The following is a 24757-nucleotide window of genomic DNA, read 5'->3' as shown; positions in this document are numbered from 1 at the left end:
AGATAAAATAGAAGTTTCTGGGCTATGGAAAATGTTCTTTTGAGTATACCTTTTTTAATTGCTTAGTAATCACAGATTAATTAAAAGAGATGCAAATGACCCTGCAGTGACATGCCGGTTTTCAGCTGTCACATAAGCAAAGGACAAGGCTGACAGCACTCGCTTGTTGCTGGTGAGAGTGTAGGCTTATATCCAGCAGAGTGGGGGGCAAGTGGACAGTGTAGACCAGAACTAAAACGCACCTGCCTTTGACCCAGAATTTCTCCTTTATTTCTCCTATATTTCTACAAATATATGTGTAAAGATTGAGCTACAAGAATGTTCACTGTGGGACTTCCCTTATAGCTCAGTTGGTAAAGAGTCTGTCTGCAATTCAGGAGATCTGGGTTTGATTCCTGGGTCAGGAAGATCCCCTGGAGAAGGAAATGGCAACCCACTCCAGTGCTCTTGCCTGGAGCATCCCATGGACAGAGGCACCTGGCAAGCTGCAGTCCATGGGGTCACAAGAGTCGGACACGACTGAGTGGCTAAACCGTCACCAGCACCTGGTGGCCCAGTGGCTAGGACTCTGTGCTCCCAAAGCAGGGGGCCTGGGTTTGATCCCTGGTCAGGGAGCTAGATCCCATATGCTGCAGCTAAGACCCAGAGCAACCAAATAAATAGTTTAAAAGAAAAAAAAAGAATGTTCATTGTAAAAAAGATTTTTATTAGTAGCACAAGGCTGAGCTGCCCTCTGTGTCCTTCAGGGAAGACTAATGGAATAAGCATCAGGGCATGCATGTGTGTGGCGGGCTGCTGGAGTTAGAGAGGAGCCGGAGGCCCTGCCTGGGGCACTTGGCGTGGGTGAGGGCAGAAGGCCCAGGACTAGGTTTTGGTGTGAGACCATCAGCATTCAGTTCAGAAGTGGAAAGACAGGTTAGAAACTGGTACTCACGGTGCCCTCAGAAGAGGACCTGGAAGAATAAAGTGCAGGGCAAGGAGAGTGACTCCTTCCTTGGCCGTTTGTAGTGCTTTAAACCTTCTCAGAAAAAATACAGATTTGGGTGAGGCTTATTTTGAAACACTGGTATCCTGAGTTAATTCTTTGCAGTTCTGTGATTTAATGACAGGACTGTTTTGTCAGCTCTCCCTGTATTCTGTTGAGGCTGAAGCAGTCCCGGTGGCAGCTTTTATCCCAGAAAACAAATGCTGTGGTGCCCACCTGCTGGGGCCTGTCTAGGTAGCTGGAGTCTCTAAGTTTTTCTGTCTTTTTACATGACTTGGTGTTTAATAACCTTAGAATGTACTCAGTTGTCCTTTGTTATTTACTTTCTGCTGATCAGAGATTTCCCTAGATTTGGCAGTCTAGGAAGAAAAGCATTTGTTTTTATTTTAAAAGAATTTTTTCTCGAAGTTCCTTAAATATAGATACATGAAACTCAATCTCTTTCACTTATTAGTCTGACAGTGAGCTGTCATTCATGCTGTTAGCTGTTCTTATTTGGCTGTCCTATGCTGTTTAGCTATAAATCCTTACCAAAGAGCATAATAAATAAAATTAATTATGCAGGAAGCAGTAATGCTGAAATACTACCCACTATTATAGCATGTGGTTTTTTTAAACTAAAATGCCAACTCAGTTTTTTTAATGTTCTATAAATAGCTTAAGTGAAATTAAACCACATCACGTGGCTGCAGTAGATATTTTCTTGCTTCTTCCCAGTTTTTAAAATGTGATTTTGCTGTTGCTTTTAGCATTTTTTTCCCTGCAAAGTCATGACCTTGAAATGCTTTACTTACCTTCCAAACTCTCATTTAGAAATAGCTTTATTATAATTCAAGAGAAGTAGAAGGGGAAAAGGGGGAAAGTAAAAGATGCCACCATCCAGAAATAGCCATTTTTAACATTAGGTGAACATCATTGACAGTGGAAAAGACTGAGGTAATCATGGGGACAAAGGGGGAAAAAAGAAAGCTCACATCTTTAGGATACAAAGATAATTTTTATGAAAAGTTGTTTTTAAAAACTTATGTGTAGATAGAAATATTTGTGTTAAAGTGGACATAAGCTTTATAATTTTACTTGAATTTGGCTGAAGAACCTATAATCAAAATCAAAGTGAAGTAATTCCTGAATGTCAGATAAAAGTTTCTTCCAAGAATTCAGTTCTAAAGCTTAAGAGAACATTAGAGTGGTTGGAATTGTAGGGTGTGGGTTTTTTTTCTTAAGCTTTTTATTTTTTATCTTAGACATTATTAATCAACTAAGTAGAGAAAATTAAGTCCTCATTAAAATACCTTCCCTTCACCCCTTCACTAACTCATTTTTTGTTTTTGTCTTTTTAAAGAAATATGCTTAGATTGTGAGAGTTAAAAGTAGGGTTTATGTTCAGTTTTGTAACCATAATTCCCTGGTTGATTATTCTGAGTTCTTTGGGTTAGATTTTTTGTCAGAGCATCTCTGTTTGAGTTCTTTATCTGATTCATTTCTTGGTCATTATAATTTCATAAATAAGTAGTTTTTTTGCAAGGTTTCTGTTTCATACATACTTTAAAAATACCTGCCTTTGACCCTGGTGTAGAAAGGAAAAATTGTCTGGGTATAAAATTCTTGGGTTGCGTATTCTTTCTTTGAGATCTTTGTAAACTGGAATTTCACATGGTTCTTCCTCTCAGTGAAACCTAGGTTGGCTGACTTTTGCCACTGACTAGTTGTGTAGGTAAGTTGTTTGGTTTTCATTAGTTGCTCCTGGTTGCTGTTCTCTGAGATCGCATGTTCGTGTTGTCTGTGTTGCCCTTTGACATAAATAGCAACTTGGCTGAGAATAGTTCACTTACTCACACTTGCTTGGAACTTGGGAGAATTGCTGAGTGTTGCTGTGAAAAGGGAGAGAGTGGCCAGCTCCATCTTCCCCCTTAAGAGACTGCTTTTTCTGACTGAATACCTTAAGAATTCTTTCTTTGTTCTTAAATTTTAATAACTTTCAATGAAGTCCTCAGTTTTCCTGGAATTTATTGCATACCCTTTTCAGTTGAAGATTCTGTTCTCATTTCAGGGAAATTATTTTGTACCTCTGAATGTCTTTTAAAAGATGCCACCTTCCTTATTTTGGATCATCTTTTTCTTCCATGTCTGTAATTTTCTCTTTTTTGTTTTAATCTCAGTTTCTCTTTGGCATTCAGCATGATCACGTCCACCTCCTGTCCCATCTTCTCCTTACTTTGATTTTTTTCAGCTGTGACTGTTCTGTTCCTTACAGTTTAAAATGTACCAGCTTGATAGCAGTGGTGTTTGGGTCCTCGGTTTATTTTCTAAGCTCTTCAGCAAGGTTTGCAAACCTTTCCTGTAAAGGTCCAGGCATAAGTGTTTCTAGTGTGGTGACTGAGTGCACTCTGTGACCGCTGCTGGTGGAGTGTGAAAGCTGCACTGACTGTTGGGAACAGAGGTGTGTAACGGTGCCTGATAGAGCTTGATTTATGGACACTGAAATTTGAATTTCGTAGAATATTTGCATCGTGAAATGTTGTTTTATTGGGTTGTTTTTGAACCATTTGAAACTGTGAAGCCATCCCGAGCTCTCCCAGGCTGTGCTGAAGCAGACACACAGGGCTGGTTCCTGACCCTGCTCAGCATGATCCCTTCCATCTCATTGCTTGCTTTACTTCCTTTCTTTGTGCTCGATTGAATTCCTGTCTCTCCAGATTCTTCTGTGGCCCAAAAACTCAAAAGGTTGCTTGGGTTCTGTTTCCTTCCAGACTCAGTTCCTTGCTGTCTACCTGTCATGTTCCTTGCTGGATTCCTTTTGCGGGGCCTCTTCCTTTTCACCTTCCCCTTCACCCCTCACCCTGCTTACTTTGGCAGCTCTGTCCAGACCTCTAGTCCCAGAACCGGGCGCCCCTCCTCTACACCATTCACACCTGCTCTGAGATGCTTTGTCTGCCCTTACAAGTGCAGCTCCTCTGGAGACTCCATTCTCCTCTCTCCTGGGATCCTAACAATGCCCTGGAGCAGATGTCCTTCCCCACGTCGCCCCCCATACCCCCGCAGCCTCGCCTCACCTGGGCTCCTGGTCACACACTTGAGCCTCCTGCCTTCTCCACCCAGACTCTCCAGAATCCATTCTTATGTAACTTGTCTCCAGAACCGAAACACAGTATAAAATATTCAGATCATTTTGCTTGAGGGTCACTGATGAAGACTTTAAGTAATGGTTGGAGACAGGGCATCCTGAGAAATAACTTGTATTTGCAAAAAATAGAGTGATTACTTTTTAACACTGGCCTTAAAGTTCCAGAGTCACATGTTCACATGTCTAAAACTGATCCCCTTGAGTGGTTTCTCGGCTTTACAAGTGAGATATTCTCAGCGTCGCTACAGAAGTCTTCAGATTTTCCTCTTCCAGTTTGATGACAGCAGAACAGGTCTCCTTTTGTTCGGGATTTTTTTTTTCCCTTGAACACTGGGCTGGGAAGTTTCCTGGCGGTCCAGTGGTTAAGACTCCATGCTTCCACTGCAGGGGCTGAGGGTTCCATCCCTGGTCAGGGAAGTAAGATCTGCAGTTGACTTTTTTAAAACAAAAATTCCACTTGTGGAGGGGAAAGCGTTTTAGCTTCAGAGTAAATAGAAAATGCTAGGTGTGTGACACTCTCCCAGGTGACATACCACAACCCGCAGACAGAATCCAGCCCACCACCTGTGTGTGTGACCATGAACTAAGACAGCTTTACAGTCATCTTGGTGATGGGGACACTATGAACCCCAATTCAGTGAAAGTTTTACTGTGTAAAAGGAATTGTATTCTTCCCACTAATGGACCTCTGCCCCTCCCCCCCAAAAAAACTTGCACTCAATTATTTTTACTGTATTTTGAATTTCAGCAATTTAAAAATATGTGGGAATTTTGTTTTTACTCACTATTAAGTGCTTGTATGATATCCTCGGTGTTGCTGCTTGATCCATGACCCTAACATAATTACTACCTGAGTTTCTATAGGGAAAATTTACCAACCTTTGGTCTATCCCAAAATTACTTAAGAGACTTTACCTGAATATGAGTATTCTTATTTTATTTACTCCTTTTTTATTAGTATGGTAGCCCTACAAACTTTAACATTATAGCAAAGACCTGTTTCGTTAAGACTCCAGCATTTACAGTGTATTGTTGTGGTAGGAAGTGTCTGTGTGTTTCCAGCCCCCGCCGCACCTGCCTTCTCACCATCACCCCCTAACTTGAGTGCATCCAGAGCAGGACTCTCGTCTTGGCCCCCCCATGCCCCTGTTCAGGGCACAGCACCAACCTTCACTTTGTCATTCAGGCTAGAGCATCAGGCGTCACCTCAGTTTTCTCTTCCCAATTCCCACATCTTGCTGCGCATCCTTGGGGATCACGTTCAGGGCCTCTCTCGAATCTGATACTCCTCACCACATAACACTACTGTCTCTCTGGCCTTGTCATCTGTTGCAGCCCCTGTCAGTCTTGGGGAGCCTTCCCGTAGCCTGTGCTTCCTGTGGTGGTCAGTGGAAGCTGCCCTGGCACCTCCCTACGCAAACCGTTCTCTTGATTTCCCATGTCATTTAAATCCCGGAAACTTGCCTCCACTCTCGCCTTGCCCTGCACCGTCACACTGTGCTTCCTGTGCGGTGGGTTCTGACCACAGGGCTCCTGCACTGGCTCCTCGTCAGCCTGCAATGCTGCTGCTCAGACCTGTCGCTGCTCAGGTCAGGTCTCCCTGGCCTTGCACAGTGTCCTTTCCTCTAGTTCATCCTCTTCTCACATACCCTGTTCTATGTTTCCATAACCCTTGTCAGAACTGGAGCTTACTTTGTTTATTCCCTGGTTTACTTTCATACTCTAACTTGCCATACAGAAGTTCCCAGAGGGTGGGGTTTGTCTGTCGTGGGTACTGCTGGATCCCCAGCTTCAGGTGCCTCTCTGACGCAAATATTGGCTGGATGGACCGAAGAAAGGAAAGACTAACCATGAAGTAATACATTGAAGAGGAGAATGAATAATGTTGAACTCTGAACTCTTTGGCCTGAGCTCAGACTATGGTAAATAGGATAAATTACTTATCTCTTTGATTAAAATAATTTTTAAAAGTGTCCCAAAGTAAAACATATTTTCAAGTCAAATAATAAATGCTTTAACTGTTGCAAGTTTTTGAGGATTCCTCCATATCTCTGAATAATGCATTTATAGCACCGTCTCTGGATTTATCAGCTCTAGATTTTCTCTGACATCTCTCTTGCTATGACAAATGATGATTCGGCTCACTTGTGCCCCTATGAAGTCTGCTCTAATACCCTAAATTTTGCTCATATTACTCGTTTAGTTTTGGTTTTGGCTACTTTGTAACTTTAATATATTTCAACCTCTGTTTCCTAATCAAAATTCAAAAGGGAGCAGTTCAGAAATAGTTTATTCATGAATCCTGTGCACCAATTCGATTCCTCTACAAAGTTTTGGACCTGTCTCTCTGTCCTGATCTCTGTCAGAGGAGCCCCAGCTATCAGGTGCCAGGACAGTCAGCCAGGTCACTGCTTTGACTTCCTCGCCTCCAGTTTGCAGAGACAGTGAGTGATGCGGGCACTTGCTAATGGTGCCATCTTTTTAAGCGAGTCTTGATGCTGGATGCTTCATGTTTGCTTCTGCGGCAACTTCTCTGTGATATTGGTGGTTGCATTCACGGTCCGCATTGTGGTGACTGACAACTGTGTTTCTGAGCTGTATGCCTTGGGTACCAGTCTAGACAGGCCCTGTTCCCAGCCTGCAGCCCAGGATGTTCCGGTGACTTCCAGGCATTGCTTTCCTGTGTTAGGGCTGTTTTCTCCTGGTTGGTTTGTTTACTCCTGTATTTTACTAGAGTACATCCTCCGGTAGTTTGCCAAGAAAGAAAGGGTACACAAGAAGACCGATTTTTTTATTTTTTTAATCCTTGAATGTCTGAAAATGTCTGGATACTGCTCTCAAACATGATAGGTCATTTGGATGGACCCAGAATTGTGGGTTGAATATTGCCCCTCAGAGTTCAGAAGGTTCCAGAGTTCTGTCTCCTAGAAGTCTTTGCTCCGTGTCATTCCAGTTTCTGCTCTTCCTCTTGTGATTTATACGGTCATTGAACAAGCTGGCATCGTAGGCAACCGATGCTGGGGATAGCCGTAACAGCGTTTCCTCCATCGCGGAGCATCACAGAATCAACAAGAGCCCTGGGGGAGTGAGTGCACAATGCTGGCGGATGGAGCCAGGGAAGCCCTTGAGCCAAGGCTTTCAGGGCCCCGAGGCCTGAAGGCAGGTGCCTCACAGAAGGGGAGCGTGGCTGGGGACCTGTTGGGGAGGGTTTCCAGCAGAGGTGTAATCTGGCTGGGTGGGCAGGGAGGGCTCTGTCTAGTTGAGGGAGGGGACCCTGGAGCTTCCAGGGCAGCAGTCAAAAGAGATCTGATCCTGGGGAGTCGGATATGGGTCTGAGAGACCACGGAAGCCAGGATGACCCAGTGGGAGGAGGCTTGACGCAGCTGCAGGAAGCAGGAGATGTCCATGTGTGGGGACAACCCTGTTCTGGACACAGTCCACCTGTGAGGTTTATGAGACGTCCCAGTGCAAGTGTTGAGTAGGCACTTAATGTACTAGTTCAGCTCAGGGCTGGAGATGGCAGTTCTGGAATCAGCAAGTATAAACAGGATTTAAAGTCATTGAACTTACTAGAAAAGTCCTGGGATGCAGGCTAGGGGCCAGGCGCTGACCTTGAGGGGGTGCAGCTGCTGCTGCCCAGGCCCACTCAGCTGGTAACACAGTGCTGCTGCTTCACATTCTCATGTGAATAGAGTAGATCGATTTTTTAAGAATATACTCATTTCTCCACAGAACTCGGGAAAGCTATTTTTATTTTTAATACAAACACATGTTTATCTTCCAGAATTGACAGCAAGTATTGCTCACCAGGTCTCTAATCTCCAAGAACCCTTCCAGTGCTGACGTTCTCTTCTGAGAGTTAGATTTATTTATATGAGATTTAAGGTTGCATACAGATATCAGTAAATTAGCTCTGATTTTTGCAAGAAGCTAACTGAATAGAAGGGCTTTGAAGTAATTAGGCAGGTCTCTGTGACCCTGGGTTCCACAGCTGTCTAAGCACGCACAGTATCGAGGAGGAAGTGCTTAAGGATGTGCCTGGTGCTTTTAAGCCACTTGATTTTTTCCATACAACTATACCTGCCTTTGGAAAGTGTAGACCCTCACTGAAATATCTCTCTTGGGTTTATTTGGAGTAGGTGTTTGTGGTACTCAGTGATTTTTATTAAAATCACATCAATATTTAACTTGGGGTGAAATCCAGTCCCCTCTTGGAAAATTCACAGAAAATCCTGAGATCAACAGCAGACCTAGTAAGGAGGAGTCTGTCATGGAAGCTCAGGGGGAAACGGAACCGCAGGGGCCCTTTGGAACCCTGCACCTTCCCTCTGCCCCTGCCGCCTGCCCCAGTTTAGTCTGGGACACGGTGGTAAGTTCCCAGGAACCAGACCTCTGTCTGTTCTTTGCTCCATCTGGTCCAGGCATTGTCAAAACTTAGAAGAATTTCTGACTTGGGAGCTATACACAAAAACATTTGGGCTCTAGTTGGTGGTCATTTTAAAGGGTTTCAAGGACTTAAAGAGCTGTGAAGCCCCACAGGGCAAGTGCACGTCTTGAGCGAGTGTTGTGGGGTGGTGTCGGGTGCCCAGCTTCTCGCTCTTGCAGAATGTCTCAGCCCAAGGGTCTTTAGGAGGCGCATGCGCCCTGCAGTCAGCAGGCTTCACTCTAAACATGTCTCTGGTGCTTGCTCTGTCCTGGGAGCTGTGCAGGTGGTCTGGCACGGCCCTCTGTGCCAATAGCCCAGATTGCAGAGAACAACCCCAGCAATGTGTGTTCAGGAAGGCAGAGCAGAGCCTCCTGGGGCAGAGGTGTAAGTTGCAGGTGTTCAACATAGTGATTCACAATTTTTAAAGGTTATATTCCATTAATAGTTATTATAAAATATTAGCTGAGTTCCCTGTGCTGTGCAGTATGTCCTTGTAGCTTATTTTTTTAGTAAATTTTTTAAATAATTTTTTAAATTTTTATTTATTTTTGGCTGCACTGGGTCTTTGTTGCTGCACATGGACGTTCTCAAGTTGCAGTGAGCAGAGACTACTCTAGTTGTGGTGCTCAGGCTTCTCATTGTAGTGGCTTCTCTTGTTAGAGAGCACAAGCTCTCTGGCACGTGGGCTTAGTTGCCCCACGGTTTGTGGGATCTTCCCAGACCAGGGATCGAACCCGCATCCCCAGCATTGGCAGGTGGATTCTTAACCACAGGACCACCAGGGAAGTCGCACTTATTTGTTTTACACATTATAGTTTGTACCTCTTATTAATCTCCTATCCTTGTCTTGCCCCTCCCCCCTTCCCTCTCCCCACTGGTAACCACTAGTCTGTTCTCTCTGTGAGTCTACTTCTTTTTTATATTCACTAATCTGTTGTAGTTTTTAAAATTCCACATGTAAGTGATGTCATATGGTATTGGTCTTTCTCTGTCTAACTTATTTCACTTATAACATAATGTCCTCCAGTTCCACCCATGTTGCTGTGGGTGGCAGGATTCCATTCTTTTTTATGACTGAGTTGTAGTCCACTGTGTATATATACTACATTTTCCTTATTATTCATCTGCTGATGGACACTTAGGTTCCTTCCATATCTTGGCTATTGTAAACAATGCTGTGAAAATTAGGGTGCATGTATCTTTTCAGGTTAGTATTTTCTTTTTTTCCAATATATGTTTATTTGATTTTTAGTTTTTTGAGAAACCTCCATGCTGTTTGCTACAGTGGCTACACTAATTTACATTCCTACCAACAGTGTATAAGGGGTCCCTTTTCTATACATCCTCATCAGGGTTTATTATTTGTTGGATGTAAAAAAAAAAACTAGGAAGGACTTCATAGCAGGCAGAAGACACAGTTTAGAGGTGCCAGGGTCAGAAATGAGGGGCAGTGCTGTTCACCATAAACTGGGGGGCAAGACAGGACAGGCATGGGTCTTTGCTGAGATTGGCCCTGTCACATCCACCCAGACCTCAGTGTCTGTGGTGAAAAGAAGAGAAACAACTTTCTCCCTAAAATCTTTTCGTCTGTGACATTCCATGCACAGAGAATCTTGGAGAAACGGCCTCATAATTGGCCACAGTGTTGAGTCCTCAGCTGTGGCATTGCCCCAGCAGGCACCTCGCAGCAAGCAAGTCTGCATTCTCAGTTCACCACGCCTCCGATGTTTCATTGCCATCAGGGTTATTTTTGGATGTACAGGGATTTTCAAATTCCTGTTCACCTTTGCAAGGTATAATTAGAATTTATTGGAAGGGACTCACAGAGTTCTTGTGTAAGAAGTGAGAGGGCATCCTGGACATGTTGTCCCTGGGTTTCTGATTCCAGTCTGTCCTCTGCAGGACTCCCCAGAGTGGGTCCTGGGGTGGCCCTAGGGTTTGCAGCCTGAGCCCCGTTTGCAGCCTGGGAATCCCCACATCCTGAGTAAGCCCAAGGCTTAAGAGATGCCTTCGGGTTTGGAAGCTTTGTTTGATTTTCACACCTGGAGATGGATTCTTTTCTTCTTTCTGAGCTCAGCTATGCATTTTAAATTTCTCCTTTATTTTAGCACACGTTTTTAGACGTTTGTAATGGATGAGTTCTTGAGTTCATCTGCCATTTCTCTGGCAGGCCTATTTTTAGTCTTTGTTTTAATTTAATATGATGGGTAGCTCAGGTATAGACTGATGGTTAATCTGCATATTCATATCAAACTTTCAAAGGGATGTTACTCAGTTTTTAAAATAATTTATTCACTTCTATTACATAAAGGATGCATTAAATTATAATTGCATAATATATAATCAGAACTTAATTACAGACTTTTTTTATTTCATATTTGTTTCATTGGTTATGGCTACATTTTTTAAATGTATTTTGACTTGTTTTCAGGCAAGAGGCTAACTGTCTGGAACAGGACATGGAGTGTCCTTTCCTTGAGGTGTGACATTTTGGACAGCACTTGCTGTCCCCTCTCCCTAGTATACACAGGGGTGTGCTCTGTCGGGGGGTAGGGGGCAGGGCACACTCTGATCTTGCTGATGCTGCCTCATTCCTCCTCTGATGGTGGCTCTGCCCAAGGGGTGAGAAGAAAGACCCTGGTAGCTTGATTATCTGAAGGGGATGAAGGGAAACATAATTCCATTTTTTCAAGGTTATGGTTTATCTCACAGAGGTTTCTCCATATTCAGATACCTCCTTTGGTTAGGAAAAGCTTGTATGTGAACGTCCTATCAGCTTGTCCACCCATCAAACTCTGTGTGCTGAGTGCTGGGCTTAGAGAGCTAACCTCCCTTTCCTCCCTCAATGCCCAGCCCTTTGTGGTCTCATCTCTGCCTGCGCCTGCCTTCAGAGGTGTGGTCTGAATGTCTCCATGCTGAAGATCACGTAGAGAGGATGTTGAGGCCACACACACTGCTCTGAAAATGTGGAATATTGTTGTCAACGTGAACGGTGGTTGGTGCACAGCATCAAGCCAGAGAGTCACAACCTAGGAATTGAGACGTGTATAATTAACAGAGAGTAGGTCATTAGCATCTGCGGATACACCCGCAGCGCATGTGAACTATGCAGTCGTTCCCGCCGAGGGCGGCAGGGCTCTGATCCAGCTGTTAGGAGATGTAGGGAGCTGCTGCACCTCCCGCATCTTCCCTGCATGGCCTCCAGTGCTGGACACCACGGGCAGTGAATAGGTCTTGCTATTTGTGTTTTTGTCTTAAAGTAAGTTAATTGAAAATCAAAATATAATTCCTTACTTAGAAAAATCTTTCACCATCCTCTAATGAACAGGAAATTAAATCTCTGTAGTCAGAACCAGTTGCTTATCTACAACAGGATTAGAAATTTAAATGCTTAATTATATCATTGGGTCTTCTGTGGTTTGCTGGTTTTGAATTTTTTTCCCTCACCAAAAAAAAAAAGAATAAACATACAGGAATTTTTATTGGGTTTTTTTGTTTGTTTGTTTTGTTTTGTTTTTGCTGTTTGTTTTTAAATAGGCTCTGTCTTACAGATACTAGCCTGTGTGGGCTAAATATGTAAGAAGTTATTGTACGTCACTGTTTGTAATAATAAAGCCCCAAAGTGATCTCAGTGTCCATTAGGACTTCTTAAGTAAATTGCAGTGCATCTCTGCGCTGAGGTGGGGACGTGCAGTGGTTACAGAGCAGCATGGCTTTGTAGACGAGATGACTTACTTCCAAGACGAATGTATGTTTGTTTATTTTTGAAGTGTAGTTAATTTACAGTGTTGTGTTAGTTCCTGCTGTACATCAAAGTGATTCAGTTTTTTGTATCTACACACACACACACACACACATACACACACACAGATGTATATGGGCTTCCCTGGTGGCTCAGATAGTAAAGAATCTGCCTGTAGTGTGGGAGACTTAGGTTTGATCCCTGGGTTGGGAAGATCTGGAGAAGGGCATGGCAACCCACTCCAGTATTCTTACCTGGAGAATCCCCATGGACAGAGGAGCGTGTGGGCTACAGTCTATGGGATTGCAGAGTCATACACAACTGAACGACTAAACACACACATACGTGTATATACATGTATGTATATGAGATGTATCAGATTTGTTTATTATATCTATTATATATAATAGATGTTCTTTTTCAGATTCAGTTCTATTATAGTTTATTAAAAGATACTGGATAGTTCTCTGTGCTATACAGTAGGACCTTGTTGTTTTATCTATTTTATATATAGCAGTATGTATCTGATAATCCCAAACACCTAATTTATGTCTCCTTCCCTCTTTGATATTCTTTTCTATGACTGTGAGACTGTTTCTCTATTGTAAATAAGTTCATTTGTATCATATTTTGGATTCTGTGTGTGAAAGTCACTCAGTCATGTCCAACACTTTGCGACCCCATGGACTGTATCCATGGAATTTTTCAGGCCAGAATACTAGAGTGGGTAGCCTTTCCCTTCTCCAGGGGATCTCAACCCAGGGATCGAACCCAGGTCTCCCTCATTGCAGGCGGATTCTTTACCAGCTGAGCCACAAGGGAAGCCCAGGAATACTGGAGTGGGTAGCCTATCCCTTCTCCAGCGGATCGTCCTGACCCAGGAATCAAACTGGGGTCTCCTGCATTGCAGGCAGATTCTTTACCAACTGAGCTATGAGGGAAGCCCATTTACATTCTGCATGTAAATGATATCAAATATATTTGTCTCTCTTTCTGACTTAGTTCACTAAGTAATAATTTCAGGTCCGTTCATGTTGCTACAGATGGCATTATTTCATTCTTTTTTGTGGATGAGTAATATTCTGTTGGGTTTTAAGAATCCACCCACAATGCAGGAGACACAGGTTTGATCCCTGAGTCAGAAAGATCCCCTGGAGCAGGAAATGGCAACCGCTCCAGTATTCTTGCCTAGGAAATCTCATGGACAGAGGAGTCTTGGCAGGCTACAGTCCATGGGGTCACAAAAAGAGTCAGGCACGAATTAACAACAATAGTATTCCATTGTACATATATATCACATCTTTTTTATCCATTCATCTATTGATGGACATTTAGGCTGCTTCCATATCTTGGCTATTGTAAATAGTGCTGCTTTGAACATTGGGGTGCGTGTCTTTTAGAATTAGGGTTTTCTCTGGATGTAGGCCCAGGAGCGAAATTGCTGGATCATAGGGTGGCTCTAGTTTTTTAAGGAATAAGGAATCTCCATACTGTTCTCCATAGTGGCAGCATCAGTTTACATTCCCACCAGCAGTGTAGGAGGATTCCCTGTTCTCATACCCTCTTCATCATTTACTATTTAGACTTTTTCATGATGGCCATTCTGACTAGTGAGAGGTGATACCTTGTATTTTTAATGCATTGCCCTAATAATTAGCAGTGTTGACCATCTTTTTTGTATGCTTATTGGCCATTGTGTGTTTTCCATGGAGAAATGTATTTGGGTCTTCTACCCATTTTTTGATTGGGTTGTTTGTTTTCTTGTTATTGAGGTATATGAAGTTTTTGTATATTTTGGAAATTAAGCCCTTGTTGGTCACATCATCATACTTTCTCCCGTTCTGTGAGTTGTCTTTTCATTTCATTTATAGTTTCCTTTGTTGTGTAAAAGCTTTTATTGGGTCACATTTGTTTGTTTTTGCTTTTGTGTCTGTTGCCTTGGGAGACCTAAGAAAAGGATTTATGCCAAGACAAATTTTTAAGAGAGGAAAGTAACAAGTGTGAAGAGTGGAGAGTTGTTGTCAAACAGGGAAGCCAGTGGAGGGGTTTAGTCCTCAGATGGTCGTCTCACAAGACACACAAGGAGGAGAGCTGGTGTACTGGACGGGGAAGTTTGTCCTAATCTGCCATTCTGCAGTCTGTGTAGGCAGTGAGCTTCTCTGAATGTCCCCATGCATGTTCAGATTCCATTGTTCCTGGGTGTGTGTCTGGACATTGTCCAGTTCTTCCAAATTGTGTTGCCCCCTGGGCATCCTTTCTTATATCAGAAAAATAAAGAAAATACATGATTGACATTGGACAGAAGGGACACTGCATTTGAGCAAGTGTCCCTTTCTCCCTGCATTGTGTATTCTAGCCAACTGGCCCATCATTTGCCACTCTCATGCCCTCAAAATGTGTCTCTTCACAGCAACGGTGGCAGCCATGTACTACAGCTACTACATGCTGCCAGACGGCACCTACTGCCTGGCACCTCCCCCTCCAGGGGTTGACGTTGCCACTTACTACAGCACCCTGCCTGCCGGGGTGGCCGTGTCCAGCTCCACTGGAGTGACTGCCACTGCCCCACCCCCTCCAGGGACCACGCCACCTCCCCCACCAACCACGGCGGAGACGAGCAGTGGGGTGACCTCCACCACCATCACCACAAGGTATGCTCTCCTGCTGACCACCTGGAGCATGTGTGTTCTTGGATTGGGCTTCTTTATAATGTGGGTCACACAGAGGGTCTCTGTTATCTGAGTATTTATTATCTAAGTCCCCACGTTACAGGGTTGATCATGAGGCACTTAGAGCAGTGAGATTTAACCAACTGAGAAAATTCCCTCACTGTTAGCATCCCACACCCCTCCCCTGAGCCCTAGCATCTGTTCTTTGTGTCACCATCTCAGGTAGACAGTATAGGGCATAGTCAGTATGGAGTCCAGTTATTTGCCAAAAACTCGGATTTCGTAAAGTTGATGCAAGTGGGAAACGGGAACCTGGCCGTCAGCCCAGCAAACCATTGACTCACAGAGCTAGCACGGCAGGGACTAAAGCCCCAGCCCTTGTCAGGGGTGGTGTGGAGGGGACTCTGAGTGTCTCAGTTGACCAGGCACTTTGTAAGAGGCACTGGAACGTGCTGAAAATATGCTCAGGAAACTTGACAGAACACTTGGGTATTTTTGTAGAAATGACCCACTTTCTGAACGTGCTAGAAAGTCAAAGATGAAACTATGGGTGATGAATTATGCTAGCCAGCATTTTTAAGATAAAAAAATCCACACTTGGTTTATTCTTGGTTACTTCTGAGAATTAGCAATTGGAGGGAAACGGAAGGAGATGATCCTATTTTCATGACCTTAAGTGTCTCTTTGAGTAAAACCCCTATTTTCACAATCAGCAATGATATTTCAGTCCCTGTTTCAAGTGGGTTGGCTTTGATTCGTTTTCTGGAGTCCCAGTCATCTCAGATAAGCGCATCCCTGTCTCTGTGTAACTTACCTATTGGTGGGAACTGAGACAGTGCAAGTCCTCCTCCAGCCGCTGTGCTGGCTGCCCCGACCAGTGATCTGGGGGAGGGCCTAGTGCTGTGGGTGTGACTCTGTTCATCTTTGCAGTGCACTTGCTCCTGTGGCCACCATCATCCCCCCACCCCCCGACATCCAGCCTGTGATTGACAAGTTGGCAGAGTACGTGGCCAGGAACGGCCTTAAGTTTGAGACCAGCGTGCGGGCCAAGAATGATCAACGGTGAGTGAAAGAGTTTATATGGGATAGGAAGATGGTATTTGAGGTTTAGTTTAGCTTCTTTTTTTAACCTAGCTACATAATTCTTTATATATATACATATGTATTTAATCCTATGTTTAGATAAATACATCTTGTTCAATTACTTTGAGGTGGGGTGGTGGTCTTCTTTATTGTTACAATTTTTTATTCATTCAGTTTGTTTTGCTTCATTTTTTAAAAATATTGGACCTGCCTAAAATAAAAGTCAGTAATTCATGCTTTTCAAGAATCTGCTGTTGAAGTTTAGACCCAACTTCACCTTGTGTTTTTAATCAAATAATGTTCCATGCTCAGATTGTTAACGTAAAAACAGGAGGCTGTGGTTGCAGCATGATCTTTGTACCATGGATGAGCTCTCTGCCCCTGTCTCCCGGGTCTGTAAACTGAGTGGGGGGTGTTGTGGCTGCCAAAAGGGGTTGTTGAGATCCTAGGAGTCAGTCACTGTGAAGTTGGAGCAGGTGTGGTTGGTCAGATCTGAGGTGTTGCAGTGAGTGTGTCTTATTGAATGGCTCAACCCTTCTCTGTTGCTAGGTTTGAGTTCCTGCAGCCTTGGCACCAGTATAATGCCTATTATGAGTTTAAGAAGCAGTTCTTCCTCCAGAAAGAAGGGGGTGAGAACGCACAGGTATGTGTGGGAAGAACGGTCTGATTCTCAAGATGTGTATTAATAGGGCTTATACATTTTACACTTGCTTTTAGGTGTAATGGATGTCTTGCTTTTACTGACTTACTTTCTCTCCTCTCTCTGTTTTATACCTGTTAAAACCTTTGACCACATTCACAGTTCGTTGATGATCATTTGTCCAGTCAAGGGTGCTGCCCACCATTGTCCTTGAGGGCCGCCTGCTAGCAGCTCCCTTCACAACTTCCCTCCCTGCAAACGGCCCCACGTTTGATTCTTAGGTACCTGTTGGAAGCATTTCTTCCTGTCCTTATAATCCTTCTTCTGCCTCTCCTCTCCTCTCCTTATTTACATGGACACCCTGATGTTTTTCAAAACCTGTTTTGGTAGAAAACATATCAGTGGATTTCCTCAGGTTTTTATCTCTGACTCCTCAAACTGAAGAAAACCGACTTATCTGCAGGTTCCAGGCATAATTTGGTGTTCTAAATGTGTTCTCAGTGATCCATTTCCACAGAAGTTGTGGGCATTTGTTCCCAAAATGGTGTTAGAGGGGAAATATCTCCTTATACGCCTCTTTTCGGTCTGTTCTATCAGAAAATAGTAAATCTGAGTTAGAAAGTATGCTCCTTAGTGTTACTTAGGCAGTAACATGGCAGTGCTATTGTCCCATGAAATATACACACACTGTGTCTGTTTCCTGACAAATCCTGCGTCATTTCCGGTGAGCAGTTCAGAGTCATGTTGTAACCTCTGCAGGCTGTGTCAGCGCCAGAAGAGACTCCTGCAGAGCCTGCTCCTGAAAAGCCGAGTGACGCTGGGGAAGATAGTGTGTCTGAAGACGCAGCCGACGCAGGGGGAAGAGGTGTCTCCTCGGGGAAGAAGGAGGCGTCGTCCAGCAGAGCTGTCCCAGACGGGAAGCTTGTGAAAGGTACGCTGCCCTCACTACCGAGAGTTCCATTCTTGATCTTGTACCTCGTAGGTGTCACTTTAAATTAACAAGGAAGAGTGCTAGACCACTCACGGTCAGCTGCCTTCAACCACAGGACAGGAGGGAATGGCTGCCCCTTTTAAGTTGCTATAATGAAACTTGCTTACTTCATAGCATATGGGTTAGCCAACAAGTTTGTTCAAGTTTTTCTGTACTGTCTTATGGAAAAACCTGAACAAGCTTTTTGGCCAACCCAATACTTTCTTGATTTTGAATTTGGGGTCATTTGGATACAAACTCATCTTAGGTATACATTTGTTTTTAACAGTCTGTACTTGTGTTAGGGCTAATGGAAGCGTTTAGAATTTTTCAAATAATATTTTGTACCCCCTTGGACTTCTGAAACTACATTCAGACTATTGTGCCGATGGAATTAGTTTTCTTTATTTGTTAAGGCAGTTCCCTTGAGGGTCTTTACCAGGCAGTATTCCATTCAGGTATTCCCAATGTGGGAGACCTGGGTTCGATTCCGGGGTCGGGAAGACCCCCTGGAGAAGGAAATGGCAACCCACTCCAGTATTCTTGCCTGGAGAATCCCATGGACAGAGGAGCCTTGTAGGCTACAGTCCACCGGGTTGCAAAGAGTCGGACACGACTGAGCGACTTCACTTTCACCAGGCAGTATTCCATTCACTCCATTCCAGTTTCCCTTTATGTTCTTGGGAGGAGTTTTTCATCTACCAGGACAGACATATAGAAAGAAAAAAGCTGACACAGGCACATTAGCAGAGAACCCTGTGTGGGTAGAACATGCGAAGAAGCAGTGAATTCCACCAAGTGGGAACAAGAAAGGGCGTGCAGAGGGAAAGGGACTCCCAGAAACAGGCTCACACCCAGGCATGGGCGGTGCCATCTGAAACGCGTGGCTGGTTCAGAGATGGGAAGCGGTCCGAGCGACTCAGGTGTTAAGTGGGGCATCCCCACCAAGGTAGCCTCAGCCAGCTTGTGGGGCTCTGCCCTCCCGGTGGGTCCTGAGGCTCCCGACAGGGGCAAAACACCTTACAGCTTAGATCAGAGGAGTCTCTTTGCCCCGTGTGGGGAGTGTGTGAAGCAGAAACCACGTGGGAGGTTTGCAGTGAAGCTGATGGCCTCAGGTGGAGGAGGGGCACTGGAGCTAGTGCTGGGGCGAGAGGAGAGGCAGGAGGTGCAGGATGGGCCAGGACCACAGGAGGGCCTTTCCCAGCAACCAAAGACAAGGTTCTCAAGAGGGACCAGAATGACCCAAACGAATAACTAGGGAACCAGTGATTTAGGAGAGTAGGAAAGCATCTGTAAGCCTCTCAGCATAGGAGGTTCCCTGAGCATGCGTGTTTCATCTCTCACCCCTCCCGGCTGTCTTCAGACTCTCCTTGGAATAACCAAAGGAATGTAGTAAGTAGAGAGTAAAAACCGTTACTAGTAAAGCAATTATTCTTCAATTAAAAATTATAAAAGGAGGGTGGGGTTGGTTACTGCTCCAAAAGCTGGGGGAACATGCTTAAGAAAGACAAGCCGGCCCATCTGGATTTTAGTTAATAGGAACAAGCCGGACATTTGGGGAGTCAGTGGCAGTGACCCCCAGGAGAACCCACTGTCAACCAAAGAAGGGAGCAGACCAAAGACCAGAACAGCCAGGAGCATCTGAGGGCAGCTGGGCCCTGTCAGTGTGATCCAATGCAGTGGGTCAGCCCCTCAGCCGAGGTTACTGCCCTCCATGAGACACCCTCCACTCTCCTGTGAGTGCCCGGTAATTCAGCAGATGAAACCATGCTCGCCTCCTTGCACTCTCTGAGCCTGAGACGCCTGAGAGCTGCAGGTGTCTAACAGAACCCACCCTGCCCGAGACAGGTCACTGCACCTGCAGAGAAGCAAGAGTTCAGAAGGACATGCATCTGAGCCCTTGGAAGCAGTTACTAAGTTATAGAAAAATTCTTTTACTCTCTGATTTCTATTCTCACAGAATTAAAAGGTACTGTAAAATTAGTGTAACTGATAATCCAACATCTGGAAAAGATTTAGAAAAAGATTGCCAATTTTTAAAATATAATAAAGCACTCAAAATCAGATTGGATGAGAAAACAAGTTCAGAATTTTCCTCAGATTTCCAAGGAAAAGGATAAAGATGGAAGAAAAGCCATCTAGAAAGAAAAATAGGTTGTTCTCCACAGGGGGAAAAAAGCAGGCTGGCACATTAGACATGTATCTGTGGCATTAAATGCCAGGGAATTAAGGTATATCAGATTCTGAATGCAAAGTATTCTAAACGCTGGAGCAGAGTTTACAGATGTGGCATGCCCTAAAATAGTCAAAGAAAGTGAAAACGACTATTATCAAAAAATTATCAAATGTAGTGAAAACTTAAAAGAAAAACCTATAACTTCTTATGCTTGTGTTGGTAAAGAAAAAATGAAAACAAACCAAGCATTCAACTCAAGAACCTAGGAAGAAACTATAAAATGCATGTAAGGAAAGCAGAAAAGAAAATCACTAAAAAAAGCAGAAATCAGTGAGGAAATACTAAAAGACCAGTAAAACTTTTCATCATTGTGCAAGTTTAATACAGTGTAGAAAAGAAAGCAAATGCACACATAATGGGAAAAAAAGGAAGAAAAAAACTTATTTTTAAGTACACAGAAACAATATATATAACTAAATTTGAAAATTTTGAAAATAAATGATAAAATTGTCTAAGAAAGTATGAATTGCTAAAATGATCTCCAGAGAGGCAGTAAAATAGATCTATAGGCCTAAAAGAATTTAGAAAACATTGGTCAATGAAATACCTCTAAAATCAGGCAGGCCAGGACAAAGTCAAGGTCAGGGTAATTGTGATTTAAGCTCCTCCAGAGCCCAAAGATCGAAAGTTTAAAAGTTCATGAGCCCCAGTACCTTAGCCTCACAAAGCCTAGCAATGTGCAGGCCAGGAGCCCTGGGAAGCCCAGGTGTTAGCTTCTTAGATGGAAGCAGGTTCGGAAGGGCAGTAAGAGCAAGTGTGGGCAGGTGGGGTTCCTTGCAGAAGTCCCAGTGTGGCACCGTGCCACAAAATCTCCCAGTACAGCCAGTCTTAGCACCAGACAGGTGCCGGAACAGCACCCACAGTTCCCGAGATGCTTATGAGACAGCTTCCCTAGTATGACAATAATTGATGTTGAAAAAACAGGCTCTCCATTTGAAAAAAATTAGACTGTTACACCCCACTTGACAATAAATAATGATTCCAGACAAAGTGTTTAAATGCAGAAACTAAAACCATGAAAGGAGAAGAAAATTAGATAGTTCTTTCCTAGTCTTTAGAGTTGGAAAGGACTGCCTAAGAATTTAAGCCATAAATGATAAAGAAAGATTAATAGGTCTGACGGGAGCTGGGCCCATATAGAGTTGAAAGACAAATGTCAGGACAGCAGTGATTGCTAATAATAACAGAAGATAAAAGGTCAAAATCCTTGCTATATGAAGAGCTCTTGTGAATCAATAAGAAAAGTCACTGCAGTAGAAAAACAAAGGGCACGAAAAGATAGTTCACAAAAGAAAAATAGGTGGTACGTGAACAGATTTTTAAAATATATCTTCACTGACAAGATACTGTTCTTTGCCTCCACTTTGGTAAGTTAAAGTAAAAGAGAGCGTGTGGGCGGCTGGGCCCTCACACACCGTCCGTGGAGTGTTGTTGATAAGACCTCTCTAGAGGAGGAAGCCTGATGGTGGAGACCCACCTTAAACACAGACGCCCTCCCGCTCCTGGAAATGGCTGGTTCCCCAGGCTGTCTCGGCCAGGTGTTCATCACAAGGCTCATGAGCTTTCAAAAATAAAAAATTGGGAACAGCTGTGGGAGATTGAAATAAACTGGCAGGTCCACACTAAGGATATGACTGCCATTTATTAAAATGATGTATGTTGACATGGAAAGATGTCTACACTTGTTAAGTGGAAATAATAAGCGGGCTAAAACCTGTAAAGCATGGTCCCATTGTCCTGTATTAGTGCACATGCGCACGTTTGTGCCTCGGAACCATCCACTGATAATATTCAGATCGTTTTTTTCCCATATCCAAATTGCAGTTGGTCTTTCATTTTGTTCACCTGTGTTTTCACAATTTCCCACCAAGAACATATTTTACCATAGAAGTTAAAAGTTATTAATGACCTTAAGAAAGGAAGCATATCTGATGTGGAAGGCGGAGGGCCAGACACTGTGGGTTCACGCACAAGTGTTTCCTGAGAGTCGGTGCAGACCTGGGCCACATTAGTGCTGCAGTCCTTGCCTGTTCCAGGCTCCAGGTGAGCAGACCACACACTCAGTACAAACTGTGAAGAGTGGCCTGAAGGAGGAGAGGCCAGCAGGCCCTGCCGAGGAGAGGCTTCATTTGAGGAGAGCCGAGGAAGAAAGCCAGGCGAGGAAAAGCGGGCGACAGCTCCAGTCGGAGGACAGGGCTGGCCTGGAACACAGTGGGAGAGGTGGCCAGGAGCCTGGGCTGCCTCCTAACACAACAGGACACTGAAGGCTGTAAGAAATGCTCTTCATATGTTATGATGTGACTTGCGAATAAGCTTCCATGTAGAAGCAATAGTTGTAAATTGAATAATTCTACAAAGGAAGTAATTCCTAATCGCCTGCTTTCTGGCTGAGCTACATTGGGAAAGTTACTTCACCTTTTTAACCTGCTTCCTTATCTGTAATAGGGAGGCCTGCTCATTTCTGTCTCTTCCTGGGGTCGCAAATGTGAAGTGAGGTGAGGCGTGTAGACTGCGTATTAGTCAGTTCTCTTATTTTAAGTCACTTTAAAGTACATGCATGGTGTTGGCGTGCATTAAGCTGTGTTCCAGATGTTTTCCTTTTAATGTATTTGTTGGTTGAATTTATTTTAGTTTGGAGGCCTGAAGATGGGGAGTAATTGTTTTAAAATTGTTTTATGATATAGTACTTTAGCCCCAAGTTAACTTGAGTAATTCTGATTAACAGTTAACTGAAGTTTTCTTTTATAGTGACATGTTTCTTTGACTTTGATTTATTAAAGAGACCTAGAGGCAATACAGGGTTAATGTTATGATACTTTTTTCTTATGAAAAATTTCAAACAAGTGCAAAAACAGAGTCTGGCAGAATAGTCACCACACACACGTGCAGCACTGAGCGTCCAGCTCCCGTGGCCAGCACGGACTGATTTTATCTATACACTCAGTCCAGCCCACCCCTAGGATATTCTGAAGCAGATTCCAACATCTTGGCGTTTTATCCATCAGTGTGAGTGCATGTATCTCCAAAAGATAAGGGCTGTTCTTAACCACAGCGATTAATATTGACTCTCCCAACAAAGTGTATTTTTCCTCCTGTGTTCTTTGTCTGGGGTTTATTAGGAACGTGCACCACCCTGCACAGTCCAAGTGCATAGCATTGCATACTCCACACAGAGACTGATTTTGCCCCTTTGATTCTGACTATAAAAAAGCGCTTTGTGTGTCCTTAGTCGCTCAGTCGTGTCTCTTAGCCACCCCATGGACTGTAGCCCGCTAGACTCCTCTGTCCATGGAATTCTCCAGGCAAGAATACTGGAATGGGTAGCCGTTCCCTTCTCCACGGGATCTTCCTGACCCAGGGATCAAACCCGGGTGTCCTGCATTGCAGGCACATTCTTTACCATCAGAGCCATCAGGGAAGCCCACTTTACCAACATTGAACATCTTAGAGTGTGCTTTGTAGCTTGAGGTGATTATTGACAAGAGATGATTATATGTTGCTGAATGGGTTATTTGCCAGCTTCAAGTCACACATAGATTTGGAACCATAAAATGCTGAAAGTGGGGATGCCTCGGGGGTCAGCTGAGTCAGCTCACCCTCACAACCCCAGCCACTTCAGAACCTGCCTTCATTAACCCAGATCCACTTCCTTCTCAGAGTCAGCCCATTTGTGCTGCACTTAAAATCACCCTTCATTGAGGTTTACTTGAATAGCTTCATCAGTAATAACACATGGTTTTTAAAACAAAGTATCTTATTACAACCAATTAGGTGTCCTTAGGAGCCATTTACCTAGTGTCTGAGGAAGAAGGGACCCAGTGAGTGAGTGATGAGTGGATGGGGGGAAGGGGAAGAAGATTGTTTCCTTTTGGGCCTTTGTATTTCTCTTAAATTAAAAATTCCAAATATTCTAGGAGAGAAAAAATTTGAACCACCTAAATTTTTGTTATCTTTGGTTTAAAATTGTCTTACAGGTTCAGAGAATAGTTTGACATAATGCCTGGCACAAAGTAGGCACCCAGTCAAATGTTTGCTGAATAAAGGAAGAGATTATCTTGCTTTTGTTTAAAAAAAAAAAAAAAAGTTTATTTTATATAGTTGGGATTTTTTTTTTTTAGAAGTAACTTTTAATAGTGGAGTCGCATCATATGCTTACTTACAGAAACTCAGCTATGTGCTGAGCCCAGAAAAAGAAGGAAAATATCAACAGAAATTGACCATTTGGCCCTGAAGTGACCCCAGCTGGCACTCGGTGTGTGCGTCCTGACGTGGCCCGAGTTGGAGCCAGTGCTTTGCAGTGCCCTGCATCTGGCCTGGGGTGTGTGACATCCTTCTAAAGGCTCTCTGACATCATGGGCACTACCTACAGCCCCTAGACCCTCCCTCTGCGTAAGATGTGGCTCCACTCCAGATGTTGCTCCCACCAACTGATGCTCATGTGAATGGTGGGGCCGAGATTTTTGCTCTGTGCTTCCAGTTACTTAAAAATGTATTACCATTTTCACCTTTTCTCAATAGCTTCATTTGCTCCAATAAGCTTTGCAATCAAGGCCAAAGAAAATGATCTACTTCCCCTGGAAAAAAATCGTGTTAAGCTAGATGATGACAGTGATGATGATGAAGAAAGCAAAGAAGGCCAAGAAAGTTCTAGTAGTGCTACAAACACTAACCCGGCAGTTGCCCCACCCTGTGTAGTTGTTGAGGAGAAGCGGCCTCAACTTACCCAGGAGGAGCTAGAAGCAAAGCAAGGTTTGTCAAATGTTTTAAACTTCTTAAAAGAAAAGTGTGTACATACAAGATTAACCTACTAAGCCAAAAGTGCGGGACTGCCGACTAGAGCCTCCAGCCTTTGGAAGCCGACCACTGGGGAGCTGTGTGATGT

At 43.8% G+C, this 24757-nt stretch overlaps 1 protein-coding gene across 7 annotated transcripts in view; it reads left to right on the top strand.

Annotated features, from left to right (window-relative positions):
• The window catches only part of SFSWAP (splicing factor SWAP), an 81062-nt gene that overhangs the window by 23218 nt on the left and 33087 nt on the right, over positions 1-24757 (top strand). For 6 of the 7 annotated variants that reach the window (XR_011561132.1, XR_011561133.1, XM_070769331.1 and 3 more), the window contains exons 8-12: positions 14688-14928; positions 15877-16008; positions 16579-16672; positions 17429-17600; positions 24394-24624. Coding sequence is in view for 5 of the 7 variants with exons in the window: in XM_070769331.1 (XP_070625432.1) it covers positions 14688-14928; positions 15877-16008; positions 16579-16672; positions 17429-17600; positions 24394-24624 (870 nt within the window). In the remaining 2 variants the exon portion in view is untranslated. The remainder of the gene's footprint in view (positions 1-14687; positions 14929-15876; positions 16009-16578; positions 16673-17428; positions 17601-24393; positions 24625-24757) is intronic. The other variant, XM_070769332.1, reaches the window with a different exon arrangement.

The sequence above is a fragment of the Bos indicus genome, chromosome 17, assembly GCF_029378745.1.
Source record: "Bos indicus isolate NIAB-ARS_2022 breed Sahiwal x Tharparkar chromosome 17, NIAB-ARS_B.indTharparkar_mat_pri_1.0, whole genome shotgun sequence".
NCBI classification, from domain to species: domain Eukaryota; kingdom Metazoa; phylum Chordata; class Mammalia; order Artiodactyla; family Bovidae; genus Bos; species Bos indicus.
This window is presented reverse-complemented; position numbering and strand designations above follow the sequence as displayed.